This window comes from Stegostoma tigrinum, chromosome 6 (genome assembly GCF_030684315.1).
Source record: "Stegostoma tigrinum isolate sSteTig4 chromosome 6, sSteTig4.hap1, whole genome shotgun sequence".
Lineage (NCBI taxonomy): Eukaryota > Metazoa > Chordata > Chondrichthyes > Orectolobiformes > Stegostomatidae > Stegostoma > Stegostoma tigrinum.
In genome coordinates this window covers 16,366,546-16,382,027 of record NC_081359.1, presented here as the reverse complement: position 1 = coordinate 16,382,027, position 15,482 = coordinate 16,366,546, and the positions used below count along the sequence as shown (strand labels likewise).

General features: G+C 39.0%; 1 protein-coding gene across 3 annotated transcripts in view; it reads right to left on the bottom strand.

Moving 5' to 3' along the window:
* Window positions 1–15,482, bottom strand: part of nalcn (sodium leak channel, non-selective) — a 226,952-nt gene that overhangs the window by 125,629 nt on the left and 85,841 nt on the right. For all 3 annotated transcript variants that reach the window (XM_059646460.1, XM_059646459.1, XM_059646461.1), the window contains exon 15: window positions 3,360–3,434. In XM_059646460.1, the coding sequence (XP_059502443.1) occupies window positions 3,360–3,434 (75 nt within the window). The remainder of the gene's footprint in view (window positions 1–3,359; window positions 3,435–15,482) is intronic.

Here is a 15,482-nt window from a genome sequence, read left to right as displayed (position 1 = left end):
TGATGACCAGGGGTGTTATGACCTTGGTCAGAAAGAAAAAGGAAGCACATATGTAACGTCTAGGAAGATGGGAACTGATGAAGCCTTTGAAGTATATAAGGAAAGTAGGAAAGAACTTAAACAAGAAATTAGAAGGGCTAAAATGAGTGATGAAAACTCGTTAGCAAACAGGATTAAGGAGAATCCCAAGGCTTTTTATAAAAATATAAAAAACAGGAGGGTAGCCAGGGAAAGGGTTGGCCCACTCAAGGGCAAAGGAGGGAATCTATGCAAGGAGCCATAAGAGATAGATGAGGTCCTAAATGAATACTTTGTGTCGGTATTCATCACCAAAGAGAAAGAACTGGTGGCGATCTCAGGGAAGGGGGTGGCAAGTTTCTAAGCCAAGTTGCTATTTAAAAGAAAGAGATATTGTGTGTCTTAAAAAGTATTAGGGTAGTTAAGTCCCTGGGTCCTGATGAGATCTATCCCAGAATATTGAAGGAGGCAAGGGAATAAATTGATAGACCATTGACAGACATCATTGTATCCTCTTTGGCCACAGATGAGGCTCCAGAGGATTGGAGAATAGCCATTGTTGTCCCATTGTTTAAGAAGGATAGCAGGGATAATCCTGGAAATTACAGGCCTCTGAGTCTCACGTCAATAGCAGGGAAATTATTGGAAAAGATTCTCAGGGACAAGATCTATAAACACTTAGAAGTAAATGGACTTATAAGCAATAGACAGCATGGTTGTGTGTGGAGAAGGTCATGCCTCAGAACTTGAAGAAGTTTTTTGAGGAACTAACGAGATGATTGATGATGGAAAAGCAGTTGATGTTCTCTACACGGACTTCACTAAAGCCTCTGACATGGTCCCTCATGACAGACTGGTACAAAAGGTGAAATCACCTGGTATCAGGGATGAGTTGGCAAGATGGATACCTGGCTTAATCAAAGGAGACAGACGGTAGCAGTGGAAAGATGCTTTTCGGAATGGAGAGCTATGACTAGTGGTGTTTCACAGAGATCAGTGCTGGGACCTCTGCTGCTCGTGGTTTATGTAAATTATTTGGAGGAAAACGTAGCTGGTCTAATTTGTAAGTTTGCAGATGATACAAAGATTGGCAGAGTTGTGGGTAGTGAGGAGGATTGTCAGACAATATAGCAGAATGTAGATCAGTTAGTTTAATCCAGACAAGTGACAGGTGACGCATTTTGGAAAGTTAAGTACAGGTGGAAATTATGCAGTGAATGGCAGGACCCTTAGGAGTATTGATATGCAGAGGGATCTGAGTGTGCAGGTCCATAGATTATTGAAGGTGGCAGTTCAGGTAGATAAGGTAGTAAAAAAGGCTGACAGAATGCCCGAAACGTCAGCTTTTGTGCTCCTGAGATGCTGCTTGGCCTGCTGTGTTCATCCAGCCTCACATTTTATTATCTTGGATTCTCCAGCATCTGCAGTTCCCATTATCTCTGACAGAATGCTTGCCTTCATTGGCAGGCACAATGAATAAGCATAGACAAGTTATGCTTCAGCTTTACAGATCTTTAGTTAGGCCATACCTAGAATATTGCGTACAGTTCTGGTTACCACATTACCTGAAGGATTCGGATGCTTTGGAGAGAGTACAGAAAAGGTTTACAAGGATGTTGCCGGGTATGGGGGATTTTAGATACATAGAAAGGTTGGCTAGACTGAGTTTGTTTTCACTGGAAAGTACAAGGCTGAGGGGAAACCTGAAAGAAGTTTCTAAAATTGTGATAGGTATGCATAGAGTGGAACGTGTGAGGTCTTTTCCCAGGGTAGAGGGGTCAATTACTAGGGGACACAGGTTCAAGGTGCGAGATGGGTGGGTGCGCGAAGGGGGAGTTTAAAAGAGATGTGTGAGGCAGGTTTTACACACAAAGGGTGGTGAGTGCCTAGAACGCGCTGATAGAGGAGACAATAGCAGCATTCTAGTAGTACCTGGACGAATAGATGAACAGGAAGGGAATAGAGGGATACAGATCCTATAAGTGAAGACATGGATGGAAGGGCAAAATGCATTGGTGCAGGCTTGAAGTGCTGAAAGGGCCTGTTTCTGTGCCTTTTTTTATTCTTTGTTCTTAGTATCCATTATACACACAGCAACATGCCACACATAACAATACGTGAACGAACAGGTCGTGACCAGGTCATCCGTTTTTATTAATGGAGGAGGAGTTATGAGCTCAGGGCAGCAAGGATGATTTCCCCGTTCAGCTGTGAAATAGTGCCTTTGGACCTATTCTATCCATTCAAACTAGGAAATGGAACTCGGTTTTAATGTCTCATTCAAAAGACACTGCCTCCAACACTCCTTTGGAACTGCATTTGAATATCAGTTTTGATTCTCTTGTGCCCAAGTCCTGGAAGTGGGATTGGAAACTGGAACCCACTGATTCAGAGAGAAACAGCAATCCACTGAGCCTCGGCTGACATTGCTAAAAATCAGTGAGCTTTCCACTTTTTAGTTCACCTTTTTCACTAGGCTCACTGAAAAGAAAATGCATGGAAGTTGATCTCGTTTCTACGATAGTAAAGCTTTGGGAAAATAAGTCAAAATCATCACAATCCCTACCTGTCTTCGTCAACATCTTTTTGAGTAAGTTTAAAACTCCATAAACTTTACAGAGAGTCATTGAATCTTACAGTACAGAAATAGATCCTTTGCTCCAACTCATCCATGCTGAACAGATATCTTAATTAATTTAGTCCTATTTGGCCCATATTCCTCTAAACTCTTCCTATTCATGTACCCATCCAGATGCCTTTTAACTGTTATAATTGTACCAGCCTCCACCACTTCCTCAGGTAACTCATTCCAAAAATGCAACACCGCCTGCGAGAGAAACTTGCTCCTGAGCTCCCTTTCAAATCTTTCCCCTCTCACCTTCAACCTATGTCCTCTAGTTTTGGTCTCCTCTACCCTGGAAGAAAAATGTTGGCTATTTGCCCTACCAATGCCCCTCATGATTTTATAAACCTCTACAAGGTCACCCCTCAGTCTGTGACATGCCAGCGAAAATGCCACCAGCCTATTCAGCCTCTTCCTGTAGGTCAAAACTTCCAACCCTGGCACAATCCTTGTAAATCCTTTCTGAACCCTTTCACGTTTAACAACATCTTTCCTATAATGGTGGGACCAGAACTGAATGCAGCATTCCAAAAGTGGCCTAATCAATGCCCTGTACAACCGCAACATGACATCCCAACTCCTGTACTCAATGCACTCAGTGACCAATAAAGACAAATGAACAAAATACTTAGAATGTTCCTAGATATAATGTGCATTCACCTACAAGGTGAGAAACATTGAGACAAGGAACACAGGTCAATGTATTAATTCTCTTTACCTGTTTCAGTTTCTTTAAATCTTCATCCAACTCAAGATTATCCAGAATGACAGCAACAAACAGACTCAACAGAATCTGCAGAGTGATTAAAAACATTTCTCAGAAGGAAGTTTCCTTATGTGATAACGTTTTGTGGCTCAGTATCAGGAAAAACAAATACAGCTTAAAAAATTCTGAATTTTTAAAGCATTTAAAACCGATGCATCTCATGGCAATCAACAGCTGGAAAAGTATCAATATGAACAATCAGTTGTGTTTTCAATTTACAAAACAATTTTTTCTACAGGAAATTTGCATAAAGTTCAAGTATTCTACACAAAAATAGTATTATATTGAATTTTACAGGATTGAAGACAGACCATTCAGCTGTCCTGATCTATGCTGGTGTTTCTGTTTCATTTACGTTTTCTCCCACCAGTGTTCACCTTATAGCTTCCAGATATCCTTCTATCTTTCTCATGTTTAGCTAGCTTCCTTTAAATGCATCCATAGTATTAGCCTCGATGCTGCTGTGGTGGTGGGTTTTACCTTGTCAGCACACTCTGGATAACACATTCTCAGCATTCTCTGGATAAAGAGGTTTCTTCCGAATTTCCTCATGGTTTTATCATTGATTACTTAAATTTAAACCTTGGATTTTGCACTCTCCAGAAAACATCTTTTATTTAAAGGAAAGCCCTCTAAAGCTTTCCTTTTTGACCAAGCCTTTAGTCTCCTTTCCTATTATCTTATATGCTTCAGTGTTATATTTTGTTGGATAATCCCCCTTGCAAAGCATCTTGGAGTATGTTAAGGATGCTATAAAAACAGATTACTACTTATATCTGACAAAGGAAATGTAAAATTAGCTTAGATTGGTGTATGCATTTTTATGATCCCATCAAGTAGATCCTATAATGAATTCTGGCCTGAGAGATCATGTTTTTCTGTTTTGGAAAGCATGGTGATCATTCACTGAAATGCAGTCACACAAGGCTGAAGAGTTTCTTTAACAACAGAACAGAAGTTTATTACACAAAAGATGAAATCAAAATAAAAACAAAGAACACAGTTTGAAAGATCTTGAAACATAGAGCACGACAAAGTCTCATCCTGATTTTCCAACATAATAAGTTAGAAACTCAGATCCGAATAAATTATCTGTCTACATCAAATTGTTAACTTCAAATTAACTGATTCTCCCCAGTCTTTCCTGCAAACTCTTCTTAAGTGAATACTTACAGAACAGAGCTGAGATTTTCACAGCTTCTAACAATCTGAAGATTTCTAACCAAACACTCTTGGTTTGGAAGTTACACAAACTAAACTTTGAGTGAAATAACTGCATAGAGGTCAGTATCCCATCACCAAGTCACCCTGTATTTATATGAGCATAGTACATGGACTCTGACCAGTTAGATGCGTGTCAATTCCTAGTATGAGGAGATTCTCTGAGACTCCAGTTTATATTGGTCAGCCAAGACTCCCTGATAGGCCAGGTTAACAGACGCAGTCAGGGATCCACTTGGCAAACCTTGTTCCAATCACTACATCCCCTCCCTCACTAAGTCCTGGGATGTAAACCTATTCTTTTTCTTATAATATTTTCTGGGAGGTTTTCCCCTCAGGTCCAGTTCTTCTGAATCTGACTATGGCACAGGAGCAATGTACTGGACTGCAGCCTGTATCTTGTGTCTCAGGAGAAATTCCTTCTCTTCTTCAGGTGCTTTTGCATGGTTACATCAATAATCCTACTTCCCAAATGGTCTCTCAGCATCTCATTCAGGGTTAACCCAAAATTACGTGTCTCTGCCAGTCCTTTCCTCATCGAAAATCCTGACACAGATTCCCCTGGTTTACAGACTGGTGAATAAAACTGACAGTGTCTCAGAATTACAGGAGGTTTGGGCGTTGTGATATTTCTTAATTAAAACAGTCAATTCTTGACAAGTTTTACTATCTGGTGTCTTTGAGAAGGATAGGCTCCTTATAACTGAAAATCCTACAGGTCCCCATGCTGTCAGAATAATTACTCATTGTTTTTCCTCTACCCCAATGTCATTTTCTCCGAAAATACTGGGCACAGTCTTCAGCCGCAGGATTGAATGAGTCAAGTTTCTCAACTAAACACATGATGGCAGAAATGCTTACACCAAATCAATGATGATTGTTGCAAGTGAATTTTCTTTAGGAGTGCACTGTTTTCTCTTGTCCCCACTGAAATAACTGCATAGAGGCTGGTATCCAGTTACCACGTCACCCCTTATTTACACAAGCACAGTACATGGGCTATGGCCAGCTAGTTCAGTGCCAGTCCCTAGAATGCAGATATTCCCTGAGACTTCAATTTATATCTGTCAGGCAGGACTCCCGGATTGGCCCAGGTTAATAGCCCCAATAAGAGATCTCATATTCAACAAGGTCCATCTGGCCAGCCTTATTCCAATCACTACAGCTAGTGCAGTGCTTTTTGCTGAACCATTCCATACTTCATTCTAGGAGAGAAACTATATTTGCTTCTGACCTCAGTCAGTTTTTTTCCAAACTCCTCTCAAAGCTTTCAATCTTTGGGCTTTCCTCGATAAAATCAATCCTTAATTACCCTGAACCAAATCAGATAAAGGGCCTTCAATGATTCTGGCACCCACTGTTTGTTTTGGCTGTGATGGTTTACAATCTTCCATTGAAATTTCAGGGACCCTTCTCACTAACACATATTAAACTAAGTCAGTGTTACTGAAGGACTGCATGAACTTGTATTTTTGTCAAGACACTTCACTAAAGTAACCATCTCATATGCCACTATTTTTAAAATCCAAGCCTAAAAACTATTAATATTTATACATATCACACATGTCTCATTATACCTTCTACAGAGGAGGATGTAAATGTTTCCATAGCAGGCACTGTTACTACTTTTTCAAAAGACAATTTCTATATTAGATTAATAGAAATAACATATTGAGACTGAATGCACAAGACCTTTCCTGGAAGCCATATCTCACATAGGTACAATTGGATCACAGCGTTTGTTTTTGCTCATGTGCACTCTAAATAAAGCATCAGCCAGAGTACAGTATTTTCCAGGTACATGAATACTTTAAAATTGTATAGCTGTAGTAGTAAACTCCACTAACTGCGATAGGTTTAGGGTTAGGGTTAGGGTTAGGGTCTAACTTCTTGTCCCAAATTTTCTATTTAAAAAGTCAAAGGATTGTGATCTGTACAAATGACATAATCTCCATGATTTTTCATGGTGTAGGCTTTATACTGATGCAGAGCTAATATAAGGCTGTTGCCTCCTTTGCAATTTCTAAATATTCTTAAGGTCATGCCTTTACTTTCTTTTAAAACAACTTTATAGATTAATCACTGGAACATTGCTGGTGCATTCTTCATGCCAAAAAGTATGACTTTGTATTCATAAAGTCTGTCTGGTATTACTAAAGCTGATATTTCTCTGGTTCCATCATTTAATAGGACTTCCCACTAGCCTTTTGGTTGGCTGATATTGGTGACAAATCATGCGTGTCCAATTCTTTCAATACAGCTTTCCAATCTTGGAATAGGGACTGGCCACAATGTTAACTTTGCAGTCTTTGTGACTCATCTGATTTTAGGTCAACTGTGATAGACGAACTCTTACTACTAGGATTAGATTCAATCATAAAATTAATCTCTAATGTCACTTCAGCTAATTTGGCAGAACTTAGTCTATAAGGATATTAATTTACCAGTAATCTTTCCTTCACATTAACATCATGATCAGCCAAAGATGCTTTTTCTGGCCTATTTACACAAACTGATTTATTAGTCTGTAACAGCGTCCACAAGTAACTTAGATGCTTTATCTTCCATTAAATTATCTAACTGTTTAAGTACCTCATTATTATCAATCTAAATTATTAGGAAATCAACTTTTAAATTTTCAGTTGTTGATTCATTATCCAATTGGACTGATATTTTAATTTCACTGCCATAAATACACAATCCTGCAAGTCAAAATATCTCTTTAACATATTAATGTGACATACTTCTGTCAAAAGTATTCAATACATAATTTATATCATTGAGTTTCTTTTTTTTAATTCAATCAGGTCTAATAAACCTTATTGTTTATAGTTCCCCAGAAACTGGCAAGAATACAATTACCTTGACTCCAGCAACAAAGAAAGTTCAATGAAGAGTATAAGAGGGCGTGTCAGGGGCAGCATAAGTCATACTGAAAAATAAGGCGCCCACCTGGTGAAGCTGTCAAACTGGACAACTTTTTGTGTCAAACAGCATGAGCAACAAGTGATAGACAGAGCTCTGCAGTCTTACCACACTTTGTTGTGAATGCTGAAGGACAATTAAAGAACTCTCGAAAATAGGAGGCTCCACAACATAAAAATCCCCATCTTCAAAAATGCGGGACCCCAGCACATCAGTGCAAAAGATAAGGCTAAAGCGTCTGCAACAATCTTCAGCCAGAAATGCTGAATCAATGATCCATCCCGACTTCTCCAGAAAGCCACAGCATCACAATTTTCAGCCATGTAATTTACTCCACATGATATCAAATGACATAATCTTCATGATTTTTAATGATGTAGGCTTTACATTGCAAAAGCTCTGGACCCCGACAACATTCTGGCAGTAGTACTGAGACTTGTTCTCCGCACCTTGCCACGTTTCTAGCAAAGCTGTTCCAATACAGCTACAAACTGGCATCTTCCTGACAATGTGGAAAACTGCCCAGGTACAACCTGTAAGAAACAGGACAAATCCAACTCAGCCAAAGACTGCGCTGTCAGTCTGTTGTTACTAACGGTGTTATCAAGCAGCTACTCCTCAGCAATAACTGCTCAATATGTTTCACAAAGTCACTTAGCTCTTGGCATCATTACAGCCTTACACTTAGATAAAAGAGTTGAATGCAAGAGGTAAAATGAGAGTGACTGAACTTGGTAACAAGGCTACATTTGACTAAGTGTGACACCAAGGAGCCCAAATAAAATTGAAGTTAATGGAAGTTCAGGGAAAACTTTATGCTGGTTGGAGTCATAACTAGCACAAAGGAAAGTGGTCATAGTTGTTGAAGGTCAATCATTTCAGCAGGAATTTATCAGGTTTGTCTCCTGTACCCAACCATCATCAATGATGACCCTCCCCCCAACATTAGCTCAGAAGTGAGGATATTCAATGATGACTGCACAATGCTCAGAACTATTTGTGACTCCTCAGATACAGAAGCAGTCCATATCCATATGCAACAAGACTAAGTGGGAAGCCAGGTGCTGAGGATGGCATAAAGAGTTTGCAGAGGGGTATAGACAGATTAAGCAAGTGAACAAAAACTTGGTAAATCCTATATAATGTGGGAAAATGTGAGGACATGGACTTCGGCTGGAAGAAAAGTTTAGCTGAATGTTATGTTAAACGCACAAAGACAGCAGAAGGCTACAACACAGAGGAATTTGGGAGTCCTGTGTATAAATCACAAAAAGCTGGTATCCAAGTTCAGCAGTAATAGGGAAGGCAAATAGAATGTCAACTTTTATTTCAAATGGAATTGAGCATAAAAATAAAGGTCTTGCTACAAGTATACGAGGCATTCGTCCGACCACAGCTGGTATACTGTGAACAAGTTTGGTCCCATTATTGAAGGAATGATATTCTGGCATTGAAGGCAGTCCAGAGAAGGCTGCACCATATTGATCCTGGGTATGGAAGGGCTGTCCTATAAGGAGAGGTTGATTTGGTTGACCCTGTGCTCACTGGAGTTCAGAAGAATGAGGAATGACTGGCTGAACATACAAGACTCTGAGGAGACTTGACAGGGTAGGTGCAGGGAGGTAGCAGGGAGAGTCTAGGTCCGGGGGCATCATCTCAGAATGAGACGTAGCCCATTCAAGACAGAGATATGAAGGTATTTCTTCTTTCAGAGGGTGGTGAATCTGTAAAATGCTTTACTGCGGAGGACTTCAGAGGTTGGGTCATTAAGCATTGTCTCCATAACTTCATATTCAAGGCAGGCATAGACAGAGTTTGAATTAAGAGTTATGGGGAAAGAGGCAGAAAAGTGGAATAGAGGGTTATCATATTAGACATGATCTTAGTGAATGGTGGAATAGGCGCGATGGGCTGAATGGGCTATTCTGCTCATCCATCCAATCGGAGGCCTTTCAGCCCGTCATGCCTCTGTTGCCTGTTTGAAAATGATAACCAGGTATTCTCACTGCTGCTGCTCTTTCTGTCTTCTAATCTGTTTTTGAAAGTTCCTTGGATGTACTTCTGTGGATTTATCCGGCAGTGAACTCTGGATCATAACAACTAACAGCCAAAGTAAATTTCTCCTCATCTCTCAAGCATTTTTGGTAATCACCTTAAATCTATGTCCTATGTATGTTATCACATGACAGTAAAATGATATGATAGTAAAAGTTTCTTTCAATACATAAGAAACAAACAAGAGGCAAAATAGACATTGGGCCTCTCCAAATTGATGCTGGAAGGCTAGTGATGGGAGATAAGGAAATAGCTGAAGAACTTAATAAGTACTTTGCATCAGTCTTCACAGCGGAAGACACGAGTAGTATCCCAACAATTAAGGAGAGTCAGGGGGCAGAGTTGAGTATGGTAGGCATTACAAAAGAGAGAGTGCTAGAAACGCTAAAAGGTCTAAAAATTGATAAATCTCCTGGCCCCGATGGGCTACATCCTCAAGTTCTGAGAGAGGTGGCTGAGGAAATAGCAGAGGCTTTGGTTGTGATCTTTCAAAAGTCACTGGAGTCAGGGAAAGTCCCAGATGATTGGAAAATCGCTGTTGTAACTCCCTTGCTTAAGAAAGGATCAAGGCAAAACATGGAAAATTATAGGCCGATTGGGTGCAGCTCCAACAACACTCAAAAAGCATGGCATTATCCAGGACAAAGCACCTTCTTGGATGGTATCACAGCACAACCATTCACCTCCTCTACCACTGATGTTCAGTATCAGCAGTGCACACTATCTACAAGATCCACTGCAGAAATTCACCAAAGCTCCTTATACAGCAACTTCTGAACCCATGGCTGTTGCCACCTTGGAGGACAAGGGCAGCAGATACATGAAAACACCACCACCTGTAATTTCCCCATTCACCATCTTGGCTTGGAAATATATCACTGTTCCTTCACTGTCACTGGGAATTCCTTCCCTCGGGACATTAGGGGTCTGCCAACAGCACATGGACAGTAGTAGACTATAGAAGACCTTCTCAAGGGCAACTAGGGACAGGCAGTAAACGCCGGCTAAACCAGCAATGCCCGCTGAACAATTTTAAATGAAATATTTCAAACTCAGGCCTTTTTATTTGCTGTATTTCTCACTGTTCATGAGGACTCAAACTACTTTTTGGCGAACTTACATACTTTGTTTGGTTTCTCCCTGTAGCTTAAAACATAGGCTGTAAATGCAGTCTATGAGCTTCGGTTTTTTCTTTAAGTGATCTTTAAGAGATCACCTCATGTTCTGCATCAGCGTAAAACTACTGAAGCCTATGGACGCATTAGGAGCACCCTAATGGCAGACAGTAACTAACAAATTCTTTTATCGTAATCACCGGGGGATTCTCAACAATAAGTTCAAATCTAGGTCTTCAAAGTTTGATGCCATTTTTCCAATGCACCTTGAGATTACCGGTGATGAGCAAAGGATGGAAATTGCTTTATTCTTAAACAAACCATCTTTTCTTTGAATATTTGTGACAAAATTTGAACTTTGATTTTTTTGGGTAATCTATATCTTGTTAAAAAAAAACTGATAGAACCTTAACACTACTATTGTTTGCATTGATTTTTCCTAAAGGCATTGCTTTGGGAAATCTTGCTGAAACATCTGTAATTGTTAGAAGATGCTGATGTTCATTGTTAGTTTTAGGTAGGGGACCTACACAATCTGTTAAGACCCTGCTAAATTGATCCTTCAAAAGCAGGTACTGAGATTAAAGCCACAGGTTTAATTAATGGATGAGGTTTCCCCATTATGCCATATTAGGCAATATTGTTATCACATTATATAACATCTACATGAAAAAGATTTTAATATTTTAACCTACGTTTTCCTAATACCCGAGTGACCAGCTGTGGGATTTGTGATCTACTTGTAAGATTTCATTAAGATATTCAGAGGGAACTACCACCTGATAGACTACTGCTTTTTCTTTATCAGCTGGTATTTGAAGTGGTCTCCATTTTCTCATTAGCATTTGTCTTTGAAGTGCAAACATTCAGGTATTGTTTCCGGTTCAATTTTGAAGTAGGTTGCCTGGTATAATTGTTCAACTCAGGATCCCTTTGTTGTATTTCTATTCAAGAGGGTGAGTTAAACATGTCAACCTCATTCTCTTCACCTTTAGAGCCACAGAATTATACAGTATTGAAATAGGCCCCTTGGTCCAACCAGTCCATGCTGACCATATTCCCAAACTAAACTTGTCCCACCTGCCTGCGTTTGGCCCATATCCTTCCAAACCTTTCCAATTCATGTACTTATCCAAATGTCTTTTAAATCCTGTAACTGAAACTGCATCTTCCACTTCCTCTGGAAGTTCATTCCACAGAGCCACTCTCTGCGTAAAAACAATGCCCTCTCATGTTCTTTCTCCTCTCACCTTAAAAATACACCTCCAAGTTTTGAACTCCCCACCCTAGGGAAAACAGCCTTTTCATTCACCTTATCTGTGCCCCTCATAATTTTATAACCTTCAATAAGATCACTCCTCAACCTCCTATGATTGAAGTTCCAAGCCATCTCTCTTCTCACAGGCTCCTCTTCTTCCTGTGTAATTTTACTGTCCTCAAGATCTCATTACATCAGTTAGGAAGTAATCCAGGATATTCCTTCTGTGGCATCTCAGTCTTTTTACTTCAACTGTAAGTACTTTTATCACACTCAGTGAGGCCAATTATTTCTGAATCAGCCAAACCATTTCCCAAGATAAAATCAATATCTGCCCTAGGGATTTGTTTCATTATTCCAACCACAAATTCACCATTCATTAAATCACTTTTTAATACAACTATGTAATGGACCTGGTTTGAGACCTTCCTGCTTATGTCTGATTAATATTTTCTCTTACATTAACTTCTGTGGAAGACAAATGGTATCATCAATAACTGACTTGCTCCGGTATGTCATGACATCTTTATTGGTTTACTTTTTTGATTTGGAGCATAATGAAATAACTTTCCTGTTGCGATAAAATATTCAGAATCTCTAGTGGTCATTCCCTTTATCAATGTTAAAAGAACAGTTTCATGACTGTCCTCAGTCACCTCTCCGTTCTTAATATGTTCACATTCTGTTTGTACCACTACACTGTTTTAATGCTTATTTCTTTTCTGCATGCCCTCTTTTCTGTGCATTCCTTAATGCATCCCTACCACTGCAATCTCTAATATCCAGCAACTAGCTTTGGCATGTCCATGCAAGTATGTTATTTTCTTTGTATTACTTTTTGGTTTCTACTTTGTTACTTTGGTATTATTCTGTTTGTTCCCTAAAACTAGTATTTCTTCCATCTGCAGACTTTTTATTCCTCCACTTTCCTGGTGAATTCTCCAATGGTCATCTCCCCACTCGTAACTGTCTGTGAGAGATATCATAGTTATCTGCCTGAAACGCTGCTTCTCTGATCTTTGATGCTTAAATCACCTCTCAATACATATTTAGATTTTCAGGAATGCCATTTTTGAATTCTATCATAATCATAATTTCCTTTATATTCTCAATTTTATCTCTAATTTCAGGTGATTAAGACTACCGATCCTGCAGCATTTTTTTCTCTCTTGCAAATTTGACAAAGGTCAGATCAGATTTCTTTTTTGTAGTTCTAAATATTAATTGATAACCTTCAGGTGTGAGCTCATATGGATTGAGGATTGCTTTTGTAACAGTTTCATAATCTACAGATTGTTCTTCAAACAAAGTAGTGTACACGGCCAGCTATACCGGTCAAAACACACTTAACATTGAGGCTGGGATTCAAAGATTTTTTGGCCTCGTTATCTGCTCAGTTGCCTTTCCAGAAGTCACATGACACCAGGTTATATTCCAACAAGCTTATGTGAAATCACAAGCTTTCAGAGCACGTCACAGCTACCTGTCCAAGTGTGGTAAAATACTGTTTGACTGTATTCTCAGTATATTTAGGCTCTTGATGTAGCTTTTAAGTTAAAGCAAAATGTCATTGGCATAAGAATCATCTTCTTAGCTACTACCGCGGCTTTCCTTCTTCCCTACGCTTTTCTCTGGCAAAATCCTGTTACCTATTTTGCCTGTCTCTTCAGTTCAAAACTTCAATTCCACCTCCACTCCTGTTCAAGCTTTGTTATTTCGAAACTCTTTTTTCCTCATTTCTCCTTCTCTCACTTTTTCCTCCAACTCAAGTCCTTTCATTACTAACTATGTTTTAGCTAGATCTAGCTGTGACATCTTATTTTCAGGTTTAACTTCTAACTCCAAATTTTGGATAATCACTTTCAGCATCCCTTCTTTACAAGATTCAACTTTCAAGTTAGCCTTAATCAAAAATTTCAAATGATTTATAGTGCGTCTTCTGCTCCTATAAAATGCTTAGCAACATTCAAAGCCACCTTGAAAACCCAATACGTTCAAAAGGATTCACAAAACACATTCAGCTCCTCTACACATCTATTACTTTTTCAATGAATTTCAATCCTGGCAACAGCACTCACTATCATCACTACTAATTGTACTATTACATAAGTCAGACCCTGAAATCTGGCCTCATAGATTGCGTCTTCTTTATTTTAGTTAATGAGGTGGTTATTCACTGAAACAATCACAAAACCTAAACTGTTTAACAGGCTTTTATTCTTGAACAAAAACAAAACAAACAAATCTATCTAAATTTACAGCAGAGTTTGAAAGATCTTAAAACAGACATCGAAACAATATCACATCCCGTTTTCACGACACTATCCATTACAGAGACTTAAATCCAGAGAACGTACCCTTTACGTCAAATAGGTAAGTAGCACTTAACTGATTCCAGGCGATTATTTGCTGTGAAATATTTTTGCACAAATGTCACTTATTTAAAATTTACAAAATTGTCTTGGATCCATTCCTCTCTCCTTCAAACTGAAAGTATAATTCAATCTTATTATGCCTTCACCATGAGCTCATTAATTAACCTTATCTCACTGCACAATATCAGGCCTAGTACTGCCTATTCTCTAGTTCCAAGTCATGCTCTAAATTCTGAAAGCATTCTATGAACACATCTAGGCAAACTTTACCCATCTGGCATTTCTAGTCTATGTAGATATATGTCTCACGATTATGGCTATACTTTTCTGTTAAAATCTCATGATTTATTTCTTTATGCTCCAGCCTACTGTGTATTTACTGTTCAGGGCCTGGACACCACTCCAATGTCTACTTGCCTTTATTATTCTTACTTCTACCCAAATGGTTTCCAGAATTTGCTCTCCAGACTTTGTTTCTTCTCTCGTTTTGTGCTACGATCATCATTATCTAACAAAGGCACCTCTCCATATTATCCTGGCTTTCCTATTCCTAAATATTCTTGCACCCTTCAAAAATTTTGGTCCCAACCCATGTCATCTTGCAGCCAAGGCTGTGAAATGGCTATCAGTTTGTACTTATTCATTTCTATTTGTGTTCTCAGTTTGTCTGTCTTGTTTCAAATGCTATTTGCATTCAGAGAAATAGTCTTTAGTTATCCTTTTTATAAATTATAGGAATTATTATTTTTATAAATTATATAAATTTTTTACATAATTATAGTTGGTTGAGTCTCAGCTATTTCAGAGGATAGTTAATAGTCTACCACACTGCTGTGGATCTAAAGCTACACATGAATCACACTAGGTAATGACAGCAGATTTCCTTTCCTAAAGAGCATTAGTGATCAATTGGTTCTTGAAACCAATTGATAATAATTTCATGGTCATTATGACTGAGACTAATTTCAACTCCAGATTTAATTAACTGAATTGAAATTTCATCAGCTGCCATGGTGAGATTTGAACTCAAGTTCTCAGAGAATTAACCTTGGCCTCTGGAGTAGTCCAGTGATTTTACCACAATGCCCGTCCCGCCACCCAGTGCACAGATTATGTCTATTGCTTG